The 22,113-nt window shown below is 44.0% G+C and overlaps 3 protein-coding genes across 6 annotated transcripts; 2 read left to right on the top strand and 1 right to left on the bottom strand.

Annotated features, from left to right (window-relative positions):
* Positions 1 to 90: 90 nt before the first annotated feature.
* On the bottom strand, positions 91 to 5,193 carry zbtb22a (zinc finger and BTB domain containing 22a). Of its 2 annotated transcripts, none has more exons than XM_023830486.2 (4): positions 4,534 to 5,193; positions 3,395 to 3,612; positions 1,678 to 2,623; positions 91 to 1,444 (listed from the first exon to the last, which is right to left on the bottom strand). In XM_023830486.2, the coding sequence occupies exons 2-4, from the start codon at positions 3,605 to 3,607 to the stop codon at positions 309 to 311; spliced, it is 2,295 nt and encodes a 764-aa protein (XP_023686254.2). In that variant the 5' UTR covers positions 3,608 to 3,612; positions 4,534 to 5,193; the 3' UTR covers positions 91 to 308. The 2 variants fall into 2 exon arrangements, with proteins under 2 accessions (XP_023686254.2, XP_023686253.2); XM_023830485.2 differs by having other exon boundaries at positions 91 to 1,447; positions 4,534 to 5,189.
* Positions 5,194 to 5,379: 186 nt separating this feature from the next.
* On the top strand, positions 5,380 to 12,756 carry kifc1 (kinesin family member C1). 2 transcript variants are annotated; one of them, XM_023830487.2, is made up of 17 exons: positions 5,380 to 5,601; positions 6,396 to 6,430; positions 6,639 to 6,719; positions 6,835 to 6,934; positions 7,084 to 7,137; positions 7,257 to 7,295; positions 7,631 to 7,838; positions 8,186 to 8,351; positions 8,530 to 8,697; positions 8,780 to 8,899; positions 9,275 to 9,559; positions 9,724 to 9,888; positions 10,052 to 10,190; positions 10,415 to 10,554; positions 12,009 to 12,082; positions 12,229 to 12,304; positions 12,522 to 12,756. In XM_023830487.2, exons 1-17 carry the CDS (start codon positions 5,583 to 5,585, stop codon positions 12,564 to 12,566), a joined length of 1,914 nt encoding a protein of 637 aa, XP_023686255.2. In that variant the 5' UTR covers positions 5,380 to 5,582; the 3' UTR covers positions 12,567 to 12,756. The 2 variants fall into 2 exon arrangements, with proteins under 2 accessions (XP_023686255.2, XP_023686256.1); XM_023830488.2 differs by lacking the exon at positions 5,380 to 5,601 and adding an exon at positions 5,660 to 6,221.
* A 267-nt stretch (positions 12,757 to 13,023) lies between these two features.
* Positions 13,024 to 20,168, top strand: zbtb22b (zinc finger and BTB domain containing 22b). Of its 2 annotated transcripts, XM_023830521.2 has the most exons (5): positions 13,024 to 13,374; positions 13,860 to 14,010; positions 14,834 to 15,066; positions 15,624 to 16,535; positions 17,196 to 20,168. In XM_023830521.2, the coding sequence occupies exons 3-5, from the start codon at positions 14,839 to 14,841 to the stop codon at positions 18,120 to 18,122; spliced, it is 2,067 nt and encodes a 688-aa protein (XP_023686289.2). In that variant the 5' UTR covers positions 13,024 to 13,374; positions 13,860 to 14,010; positions 14,834 to 14,838; the 3' UTR covers positions 18,123 to 20,168. The 2 variants fall into 2 exon arrangements, with proteins under 2 accessions (XP_023686289.2, XP_023686288.2); XM_023830520.2 differs by having other exon boundaries at positions 13,024 to 14,010.
* The last annotated feature ends 1,945 nt before the right edge of the window (positions 20,169 to 22,113 follow it).

Below are 22,113 nucleotides of genomic sequence, written 5' to 3'. Positions count from 1 at the left end.
AAATTGTTCCTAATGTGGACAGACTCCAATTAGAAGAGGCACTGAGGGATGTTCACTTAGTGGTTGAGGCACTGGGCGAGTCACCAAAACCTCACAGGGGTCTCATGGCTGGAGCCACGAATACAGAATCCGACCCGAATAGCTTCAGGAGAATGATCCAGCTGCATAAGGGGCATCATGTTTCAATTTATGCTATGCAGATCACCTCCTGGTACAAGCATTTTATAACCCTAAGGGTTAAATCAGAAACTCAAATGGAGAACTTTGTATATTTTCTTAGACACCAGAATCTCTCCTCCGATTTTTAATCAGCTGTACCTCTCTGATTCTTCCTCTTTTAATTCCTGGCCACTCATTAACGTCCTAGACTGAGCCGCCAACTCCGCCCCATCCGAGGACACGCCCCCCAGCAAACCGCCAATCGCAGTCCCCGCCTCCCCCTGAAAATCGGACTCCTCCACCTTCACCTGGCCGCCCTCTGACAAGAAGCCCTCCCCTTCGTCGAAATTGTAGCTGTAGCCTTCGTCAATGTCAGCCGCATTTAAGTTGCTAACGCCGGCACCGCCGTCATAGCTGGGGGGCATGCCGGCCGCGGCTAGCCTCTCGCAGCGCGCCTGGTGACGTAGGAAGCTGTCCCTCCAGATCACCTTCTTTCCACAGAGTCCACATTCATAGGGCCTCAGGCCACCGTGAGTTTTGAGGTGCTTGGTGAGGTGGTGCTTCATCTTGAAGGTCTTGGCGCACACGGGGCAGGCGAAAGGACGCAGGTTCAGGTGCTGCATCTTGACGTGCCGGTCGCGCATGCTCTTCAACGTGTAGGCCTTGCCGCAGTGACAGAAATGCACCTTGCCTGAGTAGGAGGTGCCTGCAATGGAAAGGGAAGAGGAGGAGGAGGAGGAGGATGGGATGGGAGGAGAAGAGGAAGGGGGAAACGGAGCAGAGGAAGGAGGGATGTGGCGGCTATTCCCAGGAGCAGTTGCACCTCCTTGGCCCTGGGTGGCGATGTTCAGAGGCGGCCAACCTAACTCCGGAGGCCCCAAGTGATATTCATTGTCATCAGAAGGGGATGCAGGCACTAATGGCCTCTGGGAAACCTGTCCGGTGCCATCTTCAATTTCATCATAAGTGTCCCCACCAAAGGGCACGCTGCCTTCATCTGCAAAGCGCCCAAAATCAACCTCTTCCTCTTCTTCCTCATCTTCTTCCTCCTCTCTTCTATAATCCTCCTCCCTCTCCATTGGCCTGCTTCCCTGCTGCAACCAGGGACTTGCCTGCCACTGCATGCGAGCAGGAGGACCAGGTCCTGCACCGTTGCTTTCCACACCGCGAAGGGAGCTGACGTCAGACTCTTTCTCAAGCTCCCCCCCATCCTTGGACGCAGCCTCAGGATTGTCTCCTTTGTCCAGCTGCTCTCCTTCTCCCTGGTACACACTTGTGGGGTACTCTGCTGTTACACAGCAGAAGAGGAGGGGGAAAAAAAAAAAAAAAAAACAGGGCACACTACTTTTAACAAAATGTGCTTTGATGAAACAAAAGCTCATGCATTATGATAAAAAGCTAACTAAACATCTGCTTCAATATTATAAATTAATCGTAACATTAAAGATTTCAAGAATTTTGGTTCATCATTTTAGAAAAGATTTTTTAAAATAACTGTAAAATCAGATTTCCACTTACCAGACTGTCCTGTTCTCTCTGTTCCATCCATCTCCTCCTCCTCTTCCTCCCCCACAACTTCTCCCATCCCTTCATCTGGTTCTGTTCCTCTCTCCCCATTCTTCTTCCCTTGAAGATCTCCATCTGCCTCCCCAAAGCTCTGTGCACCATCCACACCACGTCTCTCCACCCCTCTTCCCCCGAATTTCTGGAAATCCTCCACGGAGCAGCTCTGCTGCGCCCCCTTGGGTCGGGCCCTCGGCCTCAGCCTGCCGGCTTCGCTGATGTAGCCGAGCACAGCGTGAGGGCCAGGCCTGCCGTTAACATTGTCAAAAGCGGCTCGGTAAGCGTTGCCGCCGTCGTAGCCCCGAGGGCTGGCTTTGCTGTTCGCCGACATCCAGAGCTCTTCGCAGCTGGAGTAGTCACTCTCCACACTTGGGTTGGGGTCAAGCTGAGAGTCAGCAGATGACTGTGGAGGCAGCGTCTGAGCTGCCGGCCGAGGTCGGTTCCACCTGGAGAACTGCTGAGGATGCCTCCAGCTTGCCAAGGGTGGCAGAGAGCCTTGGTCTGGACAAGGTGGCCTCTTCTCAAGTGTGGCAGGACCAACCTGCCCCCGGTCCCTAGTCTCTCTCTCCTTGGCCTCCACACCCCGCTGCCTCTCCCTCTCACGCTCCCTCTCAGTGTAGAGGCAGTCAGTGCTGCTGGGGGACTGCTGCCTGGATGGGGCATTATGAGTGTTGCCGCCGTGACTCTGAGCGCCCCCTAGTGCCCGGGGCCTCTTCAGGATTTCTGTGCACTTGTCCACGATGTGCCACATCTGCAGGAAGCTGGCCACGGTGACGTAGTTGACGATGTCGTCGCGCACAATGCTCAGGTGGCCCGTGTAGGCGGAGCTCAGGACGCTCTCAAAGACCAGGGGGTCCATGACTGAGGGGAGGGAGACGGTCGTCACGTTTTTCAGCAGCACCTATAGCAGGACACAAACACATTTTATTCAGCCATATTTTTTCACATACTACATCACAGGTGTTTAGTCAATAGCAATAATAATAATAATAATAATAATAATAATAATAATGACATTTGTATATTTGAAAATGATTGAAATTCTCTTTTCAGCTACCCCGTCTTGCTCTCCAAGACACACAAATACACACACTATTGACTATTGGGACACCTGGCCATTACACCTGCAGGAACTCTTATGACATCACATCCTAAATCCATAGGCATCAATACTGAGTTGCTCCCCCTTTTGCAGCTATAATAACTGCCTCTCTTCGGGCTTAAATGGGCAATCAAAGGCCTGGAGGTTTTGCCCGCTGAGCCACATGCTGCTCCCCACGTGAGCAATGGTCAATATTTCCTCTACCAGAAGTCAATTTGTAGAGCATCTTACTGGTGGATATGGATATTATTGTAATATATCTGAAAGACAGAATATTACAAATGGAGTCATTTTCACACACTATTGTTTTAACAAAAAGGAAATCTGTCAACACCAATGCAGCGAGGAATTTTCTAGTCTAATAGTTAAGACGACTTGTGATTACTTGCCAGATCCCTCCCTCTCACACACCACTTATCCAGATGGTTAAGTAAATGGGGAAAATTGATAGTTGATATAGCTGTGTAGGGCTTCTGATTGAATATTCTCCTCCTCAGAATATTAGCTATCACTGTTACTAACAGGAGGCACATCTTCACGCTAACAAGGTCGAAAGGCAGCGACACAGACCTGGTCGTGAAAGTAAGGCGATGATGCAGCCATCACGCAGCGATGGGCCCGGAAGACCTGGCCCTGCACCTGGATGGACAGGTCACACAGCCGGCCCTCCTCGCGCTGCCGGTTCAGGCTGTCCAACACAGCCGTCCTCACACTGGGGAAGCTCACCTCCACCACCGAGCCAGCGGAGGTGCCAGAGCCACTACTACTACAGCTCTGATCCATAGGACCTGGAAATGATACTGCTTTAGTTGCATTTTATCATTCATACAATACTTTTTTAAGTAAAAATTCGATTTAATAATATCAATTAACTATTGTATCAAACAAAGGCGCTGTTAAGCCTATTTAAGGGGGCTTTAACTCCCCTAGTCTACGACTTTGGCCATGATACAAATTATGTAGATTCCACTGAACTGAGTATACGCCGAAAATATTAATCGACAGTTCTGGAGTATTATTAAAGGCACTAAATTGCACAGTGATCACCGGCTTCGGTGTGACAAAACCGGTTTATGACACCCAACGTCAATATAAGGCAGTACATGTACAATATAAAAAGGAAATATAATTTTGTTCCAATACTTCGCTGCCATTACAAAGGGGTTAATTACTTGGTGTCTCGTCACTCGCTCCATGATCTAGCCAACATTAGCAATGGTGATTAATATTGGTCAGGGGGAACGACAGACGCGCCTGAGAGTCGCGAGTGGCCACAACAGCGGTTAGTGGTTCACTCGAGGCCCCGGATTAATCTGCGAATAAGGCCTACATACAAGGTTCGACACGGTATCATGGCCAATATTAAAAAAATCCCGGATAGATTTGTATTGTCAAAAACCAGGAGATAGGAAGACATTGTTTATTAGTTATTCATAATACTATCAGTGTCTGTCAGCTAATTTTACTGTCGTTAACTGCCAGGTGCTTTAGAAAACGAGCTCCACAAAGCTAGCAGGCTAGTTAGCGGAAAATTAAATACTTGATATCTATTAATATAATCAAACGCGTAGCCGGCCGCGTTATTTAAATAATGCATAGATATAATTATTCCCATCATGACATTTTTTTCCATGAGCACAGAATTACTGGATCTTTTACACGTCCATTTAGTACGTCGGTTATTAGCTTTCACGGATAACTATACGTACCTTTGTAAATGCCCAAATGTATACTTGTACAGTCCTCCGCAATTGCAAAGTGTTGTATTCGGTGATTTGTATTGGATTCAGATACAATGTCAACTTTCACTTGCAGCCTAGGGAGATATAAAATCCATTTGAAAATGCGCAGCCGTGGCAATGCCCACTTTTCTCTGCTTTTTATAACATTTAGATGGTTGACTGTGAGATCGCCCCTTTCCAAGCTGAACGGCAGTGGGTGTTGGGTGTGAAAAGTTCGCTAGCGGTCTCTAGGAAATTGTCCATTTGGGCCTGCATGGATCACAGGCGATTCCTAAAAATAAGGCTCTCAGTCTAACTAGCTTCCGTGGCAACGCCAATGAATGCATAATGTTGTTTACGATGTACGAACACTCATATTACGTCGCAAATACGTTTGGTGCAAAACAGGTTAACTCTCCCTGTTGTCTCTAAACTCGTTAAGTATCGCAAAATTTTTGTCATAAACTCGTTATATATGAACAAAGAAATGGTTCTTAGAAAAGAGAATGTGATACTGGGCTTGTGTGATCGTATTCGGTGACACCAGTGCACACGCTGGGAGAGATGTGGCTGTCTGGAGGGGTGTAACATGGAATAATGTGGAAGAACTGTATCTTGGATCTAAACCCAAGCGGTGAAAGCTTATTGAACTTGTGCGCATTGATCATACGTAATAAACACCCGGCCATAAGGATACCCATAAATGCACTTGGTATCAGAGACCTTATACCAATGGTCAATGATTAGCTTTGCACCTGTGCCATCTGATTTCAGGGCGTGTGTTTTGGACACTCAGGTGAGAAGGCAGGGGTGGGAATTGTCATTTGATTTTGAAAAGCAGCTCCTGCTCCCTCATATTGAGAGGAGCCAGCTGATGTGGTTTGGTCATATTATAAGGATACCACTTCATCAGTTTCCCAGGGAGCGACTCTCGGCACATTTCCCTGGGCATTAGACCCAGGACACCCTGGAAGGATTATATCCCTCAACTGGCTTGGGAATACCTGTGGATCCCCCAGATTGCTCAGCACTGTGACATGAAGAAGTGGTTTGAAGGTGGATGGATCAATGAATATGAGTTGCAATAAGAGCTAGTCCACAAAATATATGTCCCTTGTAAAACCTGTATTTTGGTCACGATAAAAGATGCAGTGCACGGTAACATGCATATCAATGTTAACGTTTATAGTTATATGTTGACTTTCATACTAACTGCAAACTAACAGTACACAAAGAATAACAGTAAGTAGCAACATATTTATGTATATATATGTACGTATAACGGAATATTACACTGTATTCGTGCTACATCAGCATTTCAAGAAAAATATTCGCAATCAAGTTAACATCAAGGGAAATATGCGTATGTTTAATTTCACATAAAGACTACCATTTCACTATAAACTCTGCTGTACTGAAATAAATCCGTATAAATAATAAAACAAAGTCAGCCGAATTTCTTGTTTACGCCCTAGCGTTGCTCTGGCCCGATTGGTTAATTTGTAAAAGTATTTAAATACGATTGGATAGTCGCGAAGAATATTTCTAATATTACCTCTGATTGGCTCTTGCCACTGCGCCGGAACTCCAAAATACGCCAATTATATTACAAGACATAAAGCGGCAAGGAAAGTATTCAATTTGAAATTCAAACGGTTGTAGGTCGTTGAATAGTGGTAAGTACTACGCAAACCTTTTTAAGTCAATATTAACAACATTAAGTTTTTGATTATCCGACATTTTATGAGTATTAACTTATTTTTGCGATTGTGAAGAATCACTAGCGATGCGATGATACGACTTTAAAAAATTACTGTAATGTACTTTCATAACGATTCTTCTTTTCGCAGTTCGCGGATCAAGCAAGAGCAAAATGAATAAGGAGGTTGGTTTTCTGCTTTGTTCGTGGAAGCATTCGAAACTTTAATAGGTTCGACCTTCTTAGCCAGTTAATTAGCATGTTACATGGACATAATGGACTAATGTTAAGAAAGTTGTAGTCAAATACTAGTAGTTAGTGATCAACGAGTAACTCAATGCGAACATTTTTTCTTTGAGAAAAAAAGTGATGGACATATGCTCCCCTTTTTCAGAATGCATCGCGCCTACCCGTATTCTCTGTTAAGAGGACTTACACAAGTAGCACAGAGAGCAACGGCGAACAACCTGCACAGGTAATTCTGTTCCTCTGAATAGTTTGCCTATTTACCTTAATGACAGACCCTTAAAGACGTAATGCATTCGGGTGTGTTTCTGTGGTTGAAAATTTCTTTCTCCTTTATGCAATAGAAACTGCGCAAAGTTGATGGAGACGCTGGAAAGGTGAAGCAGGCAGTCAGCATGGCTAACACACGTAATCGTCCAGTAGCTGCAGCCCACCGAGTAATAGGTGAGTAACCTTTCGTCCTCTCACACTACCCAAATCATTTCCCCCAGGCCAAAATAATGCATGGTTCACTGTATAAATTGAGGCATCCACTTGCAGACCGATCTTAAACACTGTATCGATTTGTTATTCATTTCAATCCTCTACCCCAGTCAAACCACTTAGACCAACAGGAGCTGCGACAGTGGCAGAAGGTCCTTCTAAAGGTGAGTTTACAATGAAACCACTTGCATGCCTGATGTTAAATGTTTGTGGCTAGATCGTTACTATTTATATCATTGCACATCAAACTTTTCCCTTTTGCCCTCTTCCCGTCTTTTCCCAGCTATTCAGAAGCGCCCAGTTGCCTCAGTCCCGAAAGCAGGTAACTCACTAGAAAACATCCATTGCTTAAACATGTGGTCTCTACCGCCAGTCGCAACCATAATGTTTATCTTATGATGGGTGTGCAGTTTGATTTTAGTGGGTTTTCATATAGCTTTCAGTATTGTTATTTAACTTAAGTCACTGTTGGAGATTATTGTATATGTCCCTTGTATATGTAAACTAGAAATAAGTTTGATTTTAAAGAATATTGATAGTTACTTGATCCTGAACTAATGTAGTTATTTGACATTTCATTAAGCTGAAAAGAATGTGTAATTCAGGGTCTCTCTACAAGAGACAGTTGACTTGAACTGGGAAGTTTCCTGTCCTTAGTGCCAGCGACTGGTAAAACTGGAACACGGCGACCAGCCTGGGATTTAAAAGGTAAAGTGACTGATATGGAAAACAAAGTCCAGGTGTATCAGAACCGGGTCAAAAGTACTGCCCAAGAAAATAAGGATTTGAAGGACTCTATGGCCAGGGGGCAAGAGCGGCAACAGCTGATGGATGAGGAGATTCAAACATTGAAATACCAGCTGAGGTAAAGGCTTAGAATGTGTTTCCATGGTAATGCCAACCAACATTGGGTGCTCTTGTGTTTTGCAAAGTTAGGTTTTTACAAAACATTTTGTAATGTTTTGTATAACTCCAAAGCTAATTTGCTCTTGTTACTTGTCATTTATTGGAAGCCTAACAGTACTTATACCAATGTTGGATCCTTGACAGCTATATGCTTATCATGTATTTGCTTCACTGTATATCACTTTGTATGAAAGCACCTGCCAAATGATCATCTGTGTTGGTGGGAATTTTCAGGCATTTTGTTAGTGAGGGGTTTGTATGTTGGGGGGTGTGCAGGTCTGAAAGTGTGCCTGCTTTCCATTGTAGCCAAGCTGTAGCAGAGTTGGCAGACCTGTCTGAAGTCAAAGACCAACTGGATAAGGTGACTGAAGACCGGAATAATCTCAGGGAGAAATTCACCACCTTGAGTCAGGAACATGGTGTACTTTTGAGCCTGAGACAATCTCTTGAGTCTCAGATTCAGAATATACAGGTAATGTGCAGTACTTTTGCCTCTGCAAAATGAGCTGACCCAAACAATGTTTCATGAAACCCTCGCTGAATTTCACAAGGGGGAAGAAATTTGTAAGGGCAGCTGCTAAATATTCCATAGTGTTTGCTAGTTTTGAATTGCCCCACATCCCCCCCCACCCATACACTTTGTGTTGCAGACTCAGATGACAGTGCAGGGCTCCGTGCTATCCTGCTGTCAGTCTGATTTGAAGGAGGCACAGGAAATGGTGAGGAATCTTGAGGAAAAGGTGGCCCACCAATCAGATGAAATATACCGGGGAGAAATGGAGCGCCGGAAGCTGCATAATACCATCCAGGAGCTGAAGGTGATGATGATTATGGATTTAAATGGTCACAAAATGAAAAATACTATGGATGATCAATAACCAGATACTCTTATGATTGCAGGGAAACATTAGGGTGTTTTGTAGAGTTCGCCCCCTGCTGACAGCCGACCAGTTAAACATGGCACACATGGAGTTTCCTGCTCATGATGATAAGACCCTCAAACTGGCTAAGACTGAGGAGGTACTTGCATGAATCTTAGTGCTTCACTGCTGAATATGGCAGAGAATAGTGCACATCACTTTATAAGCATATATGTGTTTAGCATGCAGCGTCATATATCCTGAAACTGACTACATTTCCTGTTCCTATGCAAAGAGTAGCTCTGCAGGAAAGTCCACTACTAGATACAGGCAATCTGTTACTTTACAGCCATATATATACAGTATATAAATAAAAATAAAAATTTGTATTTATTCCTGCTGTACAGAATTTCTTCTAAGATGAAGCAGTGTTTTTAGAACTATGTATGCTCACTTGGATAACCCTGACATGTTTTTATGTATGGAGCATACTGTGGTCCGTCTGAAAAATCATAATTTTCCTGTCCATTTCTAGTCCCACACGGGTCGAAACGGTGACACCCAGCGGAGCTATAACTTCAGCTTTGACAGAGTGTTTGGACCCAAAGCTTCCCAGAAAGAGGTCTTTGAGGAAATCGCCCTGCTGGTTCAGTCTGCTCTGGATGGGTTTAATGTCTGTTGCTTTGCATATGGCCAGACAGGCAGCGGTAAAACTTATACCATGGAGGGTGCAGAAGTGGAGGATACTCAGGGGGTTATCCCCAGAGCAGTGCACCAGATCTTTACCACTGCGAAGGCTCTAGAAGAGCAGGGCTGGCAGGTATGCTTGCTACTATGTCTAGTTGAAGCCTTATTTATTTATTATTCTAATCCGTAGCTCAATGCTGATAAGATCCAACTGTGCCTCAACATTCAACTAACCAGTAAATGCAATAACCCGTGTGGCACTTGAGTACTAGAAAAATGTCTGTCTTTCTGTCACAGTACAAATTTGTTGCAAGTTTTGTGGAGATCTATAACGAGACACTGAGAGACCTCCTGTACCGGGGCAAGTCCAACAAACGTCCAGAGCATGAGATCAAGAAGACATCCAGCTCTGACATCACTGTCACCAATTTGACTTACCAGCAAGTCACCACTGAGGATGAGGTTAGATTCTTCCCTATTATTCCAGTACTGTTTCTGTCCTTTGATTACACTGACTTCAGATTCTTAAAGCAACTGGTTTTAAGTTTACTATAAAATTCAGACATTTTCAAAACTTAGGTCTAGTGTTCTTGTTCACCACCCATGCTCCACCTGTCCCGTCCAGGTTTGTAACCTCATCCTGCTGGCCAATCGGAATCGATCAACTGCTCGGACCAACATGAATGACTACTCCTCTCGCTCTCACTCCGTGTTCCAGTTAGACATAGAGGGTGAGAATGCAAACAGAGGAATCAAGAGTAAATGTGAGTCTCAATAATTTTTATTAAGTGTTGAATTATGGATGCATACTTTGATTTCGAATTGTTGTACTGTAGGGTTACTGTGAAATGGGTATAATACTAACGTCCATATTTTCCTTCTTGGCTACATGAAGATAATGGATTGTGCATAGATTTAAACTTGTCCGTTTTTTAAATATATTGATTTGGAGTTGACCCAGTTGCTTCGACTTGCTTGTAACATGCAGCTACCCTGTGCCTGGTTGACCTCGCTGGCAGTGAGAGGGTTCAGAAGAGCCAGTCTCAGGGAGAGAGGTTTAAGGAGATGACTGCAATTAACAACTCGCTGACCAACCTTGGCATTGTGATAACAGCACTTGCAAATAAGGTTGGTCTTTTCTATCCACCTTCATTACAGGGTTCCTGCGGGGTCTTAAGTCTAAAATTCAGAAAGTTAAATTTAAGGCCTTAAAAGTGCAGTATGTCCTGCTCCTCCCGTGTGCCACGCCCCCTCGTTAGCCCAGTGTGGATTCCCTGTGTTTATCAGCTGTTTCCAGTTGTTTTCATTATTGCTGATGGGTCTGGAACGTAACTTCCGCGATAGGCGGGGGGATCACTATATATTTAAGGCTTAAACTATAAAAAAAAGTTTATGTATATGGTCTTTCTATATCGTGGATTTTCACCTATGGCTGATGGGTCTGGATCCCCCACCTATCGCAGAAGTTACGTTCCAGACCCATCAGCGAAAGGTGAAAATCCACGATATAGAAAGACCATATACATAAACTTTTTTATAGTTCAAGCCTTAAAGTACCACTCCTACATGCTTTAAACACATGTGAACTTAAACACATGATATGTGGATGTTAGGCTAAGGATATGATCGAGTGACATAAAATATGAGAATTTCTGGTATCATTCGAATGTTTTTAGTAATGCATCGGTTGGTCTTAAATTTTACTCATAATGGTCTTAAAAGGTCTTAAAAAGGTCTTAAATTTAACTTAATGAAACCTGCAAGAACCCTGTCATTAAATTGTTAAATTAGATGCCATCCAAACCTAATTTTCATACCATCTAGATCAGTGGTCACCAACCTTTTTGAAACTTGGTACTGAGCCATACGAAGGGCTACCCGGGTACCCATGGTCATGGAAAACCTGGAAGAGTTTTGGAATTTTGAAATAATTTTTCCAGGCTCAGGATAAGTTTTGGAATTCTTGGATAGAGAGGAAAAGTTTCGGAAACTAGCCTTGTTCATTTTTGTTTCCCGCTTCGTTCCGCAAGGCGCTAACGGAAATGTATGTGCGGAAGTCAATAGTTAACTACCTTATACAAATACTGTTATATCTACTTTAATTTTACAAACTTGTGGGTTTTGGGGAGAAAAATTCTTATGGTACTGGAAAAGTCGGGAAATTTATTCTGCCAGGATTGGGGGAACCCTGCCTACCAGTTTGAAATGCCCTCCTAAACTTCATGCATAATAAACATGTTTTAAATGATATGATATTTAAAGATATTGTCATTTTCAAATCTATATAAATGCAAATGTGATTGAAAAATTAAATTTTAGACACTGCTCACTGGTGAGTTGTGCTATTTTTAGAACAGGTCTGCGGTTGACTCGTGTGGTTGCTGGGGGCATCCTGGTGCCCGCGGGCACCATTTTGGTGACCCCTGATCTAGTTATTATACTGTAGTATACTGGATTAGGATTTAAGCAATACCTTTCCATTGCCATAATACCGCCCAAGCCTACTGTTAATGTATGAGTTCAAATGTATTAGTGGTTTTTAGAATTTGATCGACATCTCAATGTCTGTTCTTTCAATTCAGGACAACTTCATACCATACAGAAACTCAAAGCTCACATATCTGCTTCAGAATTGCTTGGGGGGAAACAGCAAGACGTAAGTCTGTTGCCCTCTGCCTAACTCTTAAGATGCACATTCTGCTTTGGAAACTTAGGCGAGTGATTGGAAAGTGATTACTCTGCTGTTACTGATCTTTGGTACATTAAAGAGTTTTTGTCAAGCTGTTTCTTCTTACCCATCAGCCTCATGTTTGTCAACATTGCCCCAGAGGAGGAAAGCTTTGGAGAGTCACTGAACTCCCTTCGATTTGCCAGCAAGGTTGGTACATGATTAACCAGCTGTGCAAAAAATCTTGTACTTTCATTGCTCCCATCTCATTCTCAATGACAGTTTAAGGTGCAAACTATGAACCACTTTGTGTGTAAATGTACTTAAACATGCTTCTGATCTTTTATGCTTGAGAGCTTTCAAAATAAGTAATCTGAAATGTTCTTTACAGTGACTCAGTTTTTCATTCTGTGTCCCACTCTTTTAGGTCAATGAATGTGTCATCGGGACAGCTTCAGCAAACAGAAAATGAGCATCAGGCTTTCAAAAACAGAATTTATAAACCAAACATGGCATCGTTTTAAAAATCTGTGTACTTATTGCTTTGAATATTATGAGCGCATGTGTAAATCGTGTATTTGACTATTAGAGCCTCAATTGCATTGCTTTTTGTGCTTTTCATGTAGAGCAGACTTTCTCAATAAAATTGTAATAGTCACTAAGCCTGTGTTGCTTGTACCCTAAATTTAAGAGAAATAGAAGATTCCATGAATGTTACACGTAGAACGAGGCAACGAAAATAATCTAGCATTTTTACTAAATGAAGATTGGTTTAAATTTGGTCCATCTCTGTTTGAAGGGCACTGCTGCCCCGTAGCCACGCCTCTGCCATGCATTCTGCTTTTAAAGACAAAAATCGAGAAGCTTTAAGTTTATTTTAATTTAATTTTATTTTTTAACATGCTACAATTTAGGTCTGCAATATACTCTCCATTTAAAGCATGTTTTCATTTTTAAGGTTTTATGTTAAAACTACTAGTTGATAGCCTGGGGGGGAAAATCATGTTGCTTTTGTCTACCTATGGGAAAATGGTTTCAAAATGGTGGGTTAGGAGACCAGATGCTTTGGCTTACCTGCCTGCCTTAATTCTATCGGTTCAATTGGTTCTTTTTAGTCGGCTAAAATCCGCAGCTTGGCATCTCTTAAAGGCGCCTGGCGGCGAGACATTGGTACAATATATGAAGACGGAGTTAAATCCAGTTGTGATCCAAATTTGCTGAACTAGTTAGAGGGGAGGGAATTTGGTCGTTCAGACCGTAACATCGATTAAAGATAAACCGTAAGTTTCTTTACGAGGGGAAAAAAATCCTGTAGCATACATAGTAATCGCTGTAAATGGTTAGACGTTGCTTCGATTAGCCGGCTACATAACGATTGTAGCGAGCAGATTACTGGTTTGCGCGTAGATGTGTAACATCTTTAATTATTCTTCGTTTAGCTATTGCCTCAAATACGTAAACAGGTAATGCACGCGCCATGTAGCCCTCGAGCCAGCTACTTTACGTTACTTGGCAATCAAGTGTCTCCTACCATAGGTAACTATCCAGAATAACCAATAAGCAGCAGAAAACTGTAACTGCTTTGTTCCTAACGAATCTCGCATGCGTGATATTCGAGGTTATTTTCTTAACGTTTCACTTTTGAAAAGACTTAATGTTTCCCGGAAAGTGGTGGATTATCCGCGAGCGGCGCGCTAGCTAACATGACGGCGCGAGCAGCCGAGGACAGCCGCGTGACTAGTTATCCGACTGCTCACGTATACAGCAACTTCGGGCTTTGGTGAGAGGAGGGACACTTTCCCGGCTAACCCGTAACTAGTAAGCGGCCGCTTCACAAAAGACTGTTGGCAAGATGGCTCGGGCCCCCCGGTGCTGAGCGAAATCCCCGGACTCAAGTGACTGGGACCCGCTGTCAGGTACGGAGTCCCCGCCGCCGCGGCACAGGGGCGGTCGGGGTTTATTAGGGTCCTTATGCTTCGGCGATACACCTGTGACTAACAGGGTTGTCAAAACTGTTTAAAACTCCAAGTCCCTTATGTATAAATGAAATGTGTCTCGCTTTTTTTCCCTAAGTCATGTGTCCGGCCAGTTAGCCAGCTGCTGTGCCGCCAGATGTGGTGTTTCCATGCCAAGTTTAATCCTTTTAATGCCAAATGCACACTGCGCATTACAGTAATGCGGGCTTTCAAATGGTTTTCTGATACTATGATAAAGGTATGCAGTTTGCACAGTATTTTATCATATATTTATATAAACCGTTTATGCCAAGATTAGGGTCAGTTTTGCTATGGTTGCTATGATTTGTAAGGCATGACTTCCTTATGTACATTGATGAATGAGCCTCTGTATGCATAACTGCGAGAAATAATAGCATTTAAATGGCATTACATTTTAAATAATGTCAAAAACTGCTGTCGCAAAATATGAATCCAAAGGTTCTTTGGGGAACTCCTCACTGTTGAGAGGTCAGTAATAAAGACGATTGGAAACGCACAGCCCTACAGTAGTAAAAGGCATGTTTAGAAAATACTTTCAATTGCTTGTAAGTAAAGTTTATTAGGAGCAAATTGTATATATGGTATGGACGGTTTATCTTTGACATTATAAAATAATTTCCTACAAATTTCCATCACAAACTTAATTCATGACTTGTTTGTGCATGATTTATGTGGAATACCCTAGATACCAGGTCCTGGGTGTTGGATCTAAACCAGCCTTTTCCTTGCCTTTCTCCTCCAGCCCTAATGTCCGTGTCAGTGGAGCAGGGCTGCAGCAGCAGCAGTTGCTCTGGCACCCCCGCTGGCTCGGTGGTGGAGGTGAGCTTCCCCAGCGTGAGGACGGCTGTGTTGGACAGCCTGAACCGGCAGCGGGAGGAGGGCCGGCTGTGTGACCTGTCCATCCAGGTGCAGGGGCAGGTCTTCCGGGCCCATCGCTGTGTGCTGGCTGCATCCTCGCCCTACTTTCATGACCAGGTCTCTATGTGTTTTGCCTCTGCCCTTTGACCTATTTTTCCTAGTTCCTGCTGTGGTCAGACCTCAGACTTTTGTCACTTTGTCTACTCAGTCTCAGGTTGTTACATTTTCTCGGGTTATCTCTTTATATTTTTCTATATATAATTATGAGAAAATGAGTGATATGCTATATTAATGGGCAGATCTTTTCCTTTAGTGTAGGGGTTCCCAGCCTTTTGATTTCCACAGAGCAGTTTGCTTCATACATTGCTTCATTTCGTGGACTACTAAAACGGCCCAGTGTCAATGGATCTATCGGCAATTTTAGTAGTTTAACATTTCTGTTTCTTTCAGGTGTAATCAGATTGTAAAGGGTTGTAAAACATTGAAAATATGTAGCTTAGTTTTGGAAATTTACCACCTTCTCTGCAAACCCCCCATGATTTTGTGGCTAGGTGGAATACTGGCCGTACTGTAAAAATGCTGTTGGTCGCCTGTGGGTTAATGGAATATTAGTGGTGTTAGACCAGTAACCCCAGATTCCCAGCATAACTTGCTTTGCGTGTGTCTCCTCCTAGGTGCTTTTGAAGAACATGTCCACGGTCTCCATCCCAGCTGTCATGGATCCTCTAGCTTTTGAGAGCGTGCTGAGTTGCGCCTACACAGGGCAGCTCCGCATGCTGCGCGAAGACATTGTCAACTACCTCACTGTGGGCAGCGTGCTGCAAATGTGGCACATCGTGGACAAGTGCACCGAACTCCTGAAGGAGAGCCGAGGGTCGGGGAGTGGCCCTCATGCCGGTGGCACCCAGGGTAACACTGGCTGCAGCAGCAGCAATAGCAACAGTGGCAGTGCTAGCGGCATGCTAGGGGTCGGGGCCCATGCTGGGGATACCCATTCTGGAGCTCCGCCCCCCAGCCGACCGGCCCTGAACGAGAGCCAATCACCCAGTAGCACTAACTATTTCAGCCCTAGAGAGACAGGCTTTGGAGGGGGCACTGCAGCTGCTGGAGCATCAGGAGATGGGGCCATAAACTCTACCCCCAGCTATTGCACTCCATCCGGGGGCGATGAAAGCTTTCTGATCGAAGAAGATGACGAAGACGAAGAGCTGCTTTACCCCAGAAAACAGGAGAGGGGGAGCGGCAGGAGGAAGAAGACAAGCTCAGTTTCTGATCAAGAAGTTGGCGTGAGCGACAGTTTCGGGGTGTCCTCCTATCAGGATGGCGACCCCTGTCCTCCCCAGAAGCGCCCTACCTACAGCCAGCCCAGCATCATGCCTCGCAAGCAGTGGGTGGTGGTGAAGACTGAGCGACCCCAGGATGATGAGCTAATCGTGGTGTCCGGGGAGGAAGGTGGAGAGGAGGATGAGGACAGGGATATGGAGCTGGAGAGAGTGCGGGAGAGGGAGAGGACATTCAACATATCTGACGTGAGGACCCTCTCCGGGGAGATGGGCACCAGAGGCGAAGCTGAAATGGAGGCACAGGTTAGTGTCTCGCGTTGTGTGAAAATGTCCCCGCAACGGAAGTAGTTCCTGAAGATCAGACCATCTGTTTTTATTAGTTATTACATTTTGGTTGTTTAAGCTTTGTCATGTACAGAGTCTAGGAATCAAAATGAGAATTGATGGGAAGTCCTACCCTGGAACCAGCTAACATTCGGACGGCTGAATCTTGATTGAAAATACATGAGCACATCGCAATCCTTTTCAATAACCGCTTATCCAGTAGAAGGTCACAGGGAACCTGTATCCTGTTCCAGTACGCATGAGGCAGGGGATATGCTCTCACACACTACAGGCAGGGGACATGCTCTCACACACTACAGGCAGGGGACATGGGGACACAGCGAGGGGCAGGAATCAAACCCATAACTCTTGAGGATCAAAGCCAAAGTGACATATGAGTAGGGATCAGAGGGCAGAGCCAGTCAGTGTCCCTGGAGCAATTGTGGGCTAAGTGCCTCTCTCAAAGGCCCAGCAGTCACATCACTCTGCCAGCTATAAGACTTGTTCCATTGAACTTCCAGTCACAGAGACCTAATCCACAGACCCACACATACTCCCATTGCAATAGTTGAAAATAAAAACAGTACAACTTTCATCTGTGTGACTGTATTCTCGGGCTTCATTTTCTCTTTCCTGTAGGTAGATTACTGCCAGTCCTCTGAAGACTACCTCAAGTTTGACAGTGACCTGATGGATCAGTCAGCACCACAACACGCTCACAATACCTCTGGTAACTCAAGTGGCAGAGCAATCTCTGCCTTACTGGGACCCGTTCAGTCTGGTGCTACGAGAGCCCAGCTTTTCCCTATTGACATGCAGGGAAATCAGATCCTGCTCTACAGCCAAGGAACCCTGGAGCCCTCCCCTGCAGGTGCAGTTGTGAGTGGGGCATCCCTGAAAGGGATGGGATTGGAACACGGTGCCGTCCATCTGTCAGGACAGGGCGGGCTGGATGGCTTAGATGGAGCTGGGGGCGGGGCCTCTGGCAAGGTGTTCATGTGCCACTGTGGGAAGACCTTCACCCACAAGAGCATGCGGGACCGGCACATCAACATGCACCTGGACCTGCGGCCGTTCCACTGCCCGGTGTGCGCCAAGAAGTTCAAGATGAAGCACCACCTCACCGAGCACATGAAGACGCACACAGGCCTCAAGCCTTACGACTGCCACAGCTGTGGAAAGAAGTTTATGTGGCGCGACAGCTTCATGAGGCACCGCTCGCATTGCGAGAGGCGCGGGGGCGGCAGTGCCGCAGAGGCGGGGGCTGGCCTGGAGGGGGCAGGCATCATCTCCTCGCCCCACCACACAAACAGTGATGTCAGCCAGAGGCTTCCCACCAGTGGTGTCGGTGGCAGGAGCGGAGTCCCTGTCATGTCCCCCCATCATTCCAGCAGTGGCAGCAGCGTGTCCAGCCTGACCATGACAGGTTCGGGGCCTCTGTTAGGGGTCTCTTCTCAGAGCTCGGCACACAGTCTAGGGTCCGCCGTTTTTGGGCTGGGAGGTAACCGTGGCGGTTGTGAGGACGAGGTGTGCGAGGTGACTGTGAGCGAGAGCAGCGTCACATAGATTTCATTCTGGGCACAAAGACAAGCGTGTAAGACGGCGGTCTAGACTTTGGGTTTTCTACGTCATCTGTCATCTTTGTAAGTCAAACATCAACACCCCCCTTGGGGGCTCAGTGGCAGCCTGGAGGCTGCCCTTTGACTGAAGCACGCCGCCCTGGTGTTCTCGTCATGCGTGTCATGCAGTGAGACCCCATGCGTGCACATGTGTCTCCACAGTGCTGCCCACCTTTCTGTGACACACTCCTGTCACAAATGGTCTCCTTAAGGTTTATGACCAGTGTCACTGTCCCGTCCCAGTCAGTGGCAAATCAGTGTTGGTTATTCCTATTCCCAAAAACATGATTCCATTGTTAATACAGTGTGCGTGCGCTCACAGTACGTGTTTACAGAGTCTTCAGATTATTCAATGTTTTAAAGTTTCGGTCTGTTGTAGAAACCGATGGTTGAATGGAGCCCCTTCACAGCATTTTCCACATATCAGCTAAGACAAGAACGAGCTATTGGGGAGTCGTGTGTGGAAATCGGAAGGATGCTGATCTTTTCATCTGGAAAAAACTCACGCAGACACATTTTTAAAAAATGATGTCTAGGTTACAGAATCTCTTACTCTGCTTCGAATCACTCGTCGCTGCCTTCTATGAAGGCTGTTCATGATGGAATCAAAATGGATATATGAGAAACGTGATACTGTCCATAAAAAACATAATTAGGGAAGAATCGTAAGGAGGCTTAAGATACATTTCAGGTGTGAATTTCCCAAAGCCGCTTTTATGCTGCATCATTCGTAAATTCTATCTTTCAACATAGATCTTATGAATGACATAGTGTTAAGAAGGCTTTGGGAAACTCACCCCAGTCCATTATTACGTCACATCCATGTCCGTGTCACACCCATCAGAAATAAATATACCTGAAATTAATTACAAAGAATATGCTACATGCAGCCAGTCAGATGTGAGGATTCATTTTATATTAACTGCTGGCTTCTGGAAGTTTTCCATTCACATATTCGCCTTGGTCATGAATGATTTTATGTGTCTGGATTGTGGAAGTCTTTAGAAAGAAACTGTGAATGGGCTAATATTAATATAATATTATTTGGGGAAAATTTTGAGATTTATGTGCATCTGAGATTTTACAAGGCACATTAGTCTTGCTTTGGACTAACTGCTGTTTTGATAATATTATGTAAATACTTAGAGCGATCTAGAAATATTTATGTTTGGACAGCGATTTTGACAAAACAGGTAAAATGGAGAAATTTTACAGACACTATACATGAAATCCTTTTGCCTTATTGGTACTTAGACACATTGAATGAGTGGAGAATACAGATATTAGAGGTAAGCAGTGCAACATAATTATCCTCACTGGCTCAAAACGGCATAGCAGAGATGAGTCAAATTTAATATTTTGATACATACGATACAGGGAAGTATTTGTAGATATCTGTAAAATACTTGGACCATTTTGTAGCATTCCTTTCCCAATTTCTTCCAATTTCCAGATGTCTATGTTCATTGTAGTCATTTGAGGAGGCTCATGGAACAGGTGTGCTGGAATGTGGCCGTTTGTGGTCCTGGATCCATTTTTTGGCACATGTGACACGTTGGATGCTTAATATCCCTACAATGTGGTGTAGAAGTGAAACACATCGGCACTCAAGGAATTGGCTGATGTTTAAATGTACAGTTCCATTTTCAAAATGCCTGGGGGAAAAACAGTGAAAATTGAAAGAAAGTAGTATTTTAGTTTAATATCTTAAAGAAAAAATACTGTAGCCGCTGCATTGTAGAAAGAAAGCAGCCAGTTTTTCATTGGATCCTTTGTTGTTAACTGCTATACAACTCTGTGTGGATTTTAACTTGCATTTGTTTATAAGTCTGCAAAAGGACACTAAATATTCATCATTACACAAGCCTGTTTTTGCCACACTATGGGCATCAGTTAAAGTTCTCAGACTGTAACTGGAAATATAGACATCGGTGTTGTCATTGCTAACCTCCATAGAAGCGTGAGATGGGAAATAAATAATCTCTGTCACAACTGTCTTGATTCCATTTCCTTCTGTTTAAGGTATTGTCATCTTTGGTCATTGCTGGGTGTGTTTTGATAGAAGCTTTTTTTTTTCCTCATAGATATTGCTGGAGAGCCCGTGGAAAGGAAGCTAGGAGAATATTTCTGCATCCATTTATTCGTGATTTTCTTGCAGTTGGATTCGTTTGTTGGCTTGCATCTTAAAAAAATTTGTGCTTTTGATACAATGAGGATCTCTACTCTAATGAGGGGTTATGTTCCATCATTCTGCACTCTAAATTAGGCAATGCGCACGAATGCATGGATGCAAGCGGTATAGAATTCATGATTTGTGGTGGATTCCCCAAAAGACTCATAAGTCACTGTGTCTCAGATTTTAATGGAGATGAGTGGTTTTTGTTCTCTAGATAGAAATGAAAAGAAACACCATAACTGGCTGTTTGCATTATTCAGCAACCCCACAGTTTGTCCCTTGGAATCAGAAAGAGTTTTAGAATTTTACAGTCTCTACATTATAATCAATTAGTAGCTAATTAGTCTGGGCAATTAAGAGCTTGCCCAGATACATTATTGGCTTGTGCATCGAGGCTTTACGATTTGAAAATCCTGCATAATTATCACTTTACGGCTGACGCACCGGCAGCTCAGTGACATCAATCATATTCACTTTTTACAGATGTGAGCCCAGACACCTACACATAAGCATCTCTATGGTTACAGAACTAGTTGCTATGGTAATTTTTAGTCACTATGGAGACAGTGCCACTCACTTCAGTTGGCATCAAGTTGAAGTGGCAGCTGTAAAGGCTTATGTGTATTCACGGTGACTGGGAAGGCGTTCAGATGACTTCACGGAGGTTGATCCCTTTGCCGTGGTAATTAAGGTTTCCCATTGTGTCAGGTTAATTGTATTCATTATTGTTATAAATATGTTGCCTTGGGACAGAGTGGTTTTAAATTGAAATAATTGATTTTTTCTGTTACCTAGCCAGAGAGCTTTGAATTTTCACCAGACGTGAAGGTGATAACTGTCGTGAAGTCACATTATTGCCCTGTAGATGACACAGCACAGATTGACTGGACCCTGTACATTTCTCAACAATGACAGCTTAAATGACACATCTACTCACTTGACAATGTCATATATCCAGTCACTCTGCACAAATGTGTCAGGGATGTGTTAACATTAATGCAGGTTTTGGCATTTCAAGTTTCCAGAAAACCTCACTTTTGATATCAAACTGTAATTGCCATTTGGTTCTGATGTATTTTACAGGGAATGGGAAATGCATGTGCCATGATGCAGCAGTTTCATTACTTTGGACCAGACTGCAGGGTTGACACTAAAATGTGTATCTCTATTGAATATATAATTTATGCAAATAACTTGCAGTTTAAATTGAGATGTGGGGCACTTATGAAAGTGCACACCCACATCTATACATAATTCAATAGTGCATTAAGCTGACGAATCATACTGAGATCTTAACCCTTTTAAAGGTCAGTTAAACGGATAACAACTTTTTAGTGGTTTTCTTCCAGAGAACAGTCACAAGAGGGAAGATGGTGAGATGGCTCCACCTGCAGGTGGCGATACTGCCCTGTCGAAAAAAAGTGAAATATGACTATAATATGGCAGCGGTATCTATAAGGAAATTGCGGGAAAACTGCTATGGTTACTATTTCAATTTCAGAGTACCAGTTATCCTCTAATTAGCTTTTTCATAATACTGCCTCAATATACAATTAAAAAATGTACTCTGCTGTCAGTATTCCTTAACTGAGTGCAGGGTGATAGTGAATCCAGATGCTGTATCAGGAACAGCAAGGCAAAAGGTATGGAGAGACACCAGTCCAGTGCAAACTGTCTATAATCACACATGAAGAGCCCTTGGACAAGAAAAAAATCAAAAGCATTTTTATTTACATAAAACATTTTTTAAAAACTATTTATT

Source organism: Paramormyrops kingsleyae, chromosome 23 (assembly GCF_048594095.1).
Source record: "Paramormyrops kingsleyae isolate MSU_618 chromosome 23, PKINGS_0.4, whole genome shotgun sequence".
Taxonomy (NCBI): domain Eukaryota; kingdom Metazoa; phylum Chordata; class Actinopteri; order Osteoglossiformes; family Mormyridae; genus Paramormyrops; species Paramormyrops kingsleyae.
Note: the sequence above shows the minus strand (reverse complement) of the source record. Positions and strands in the feature narration are given on the sequence as shown.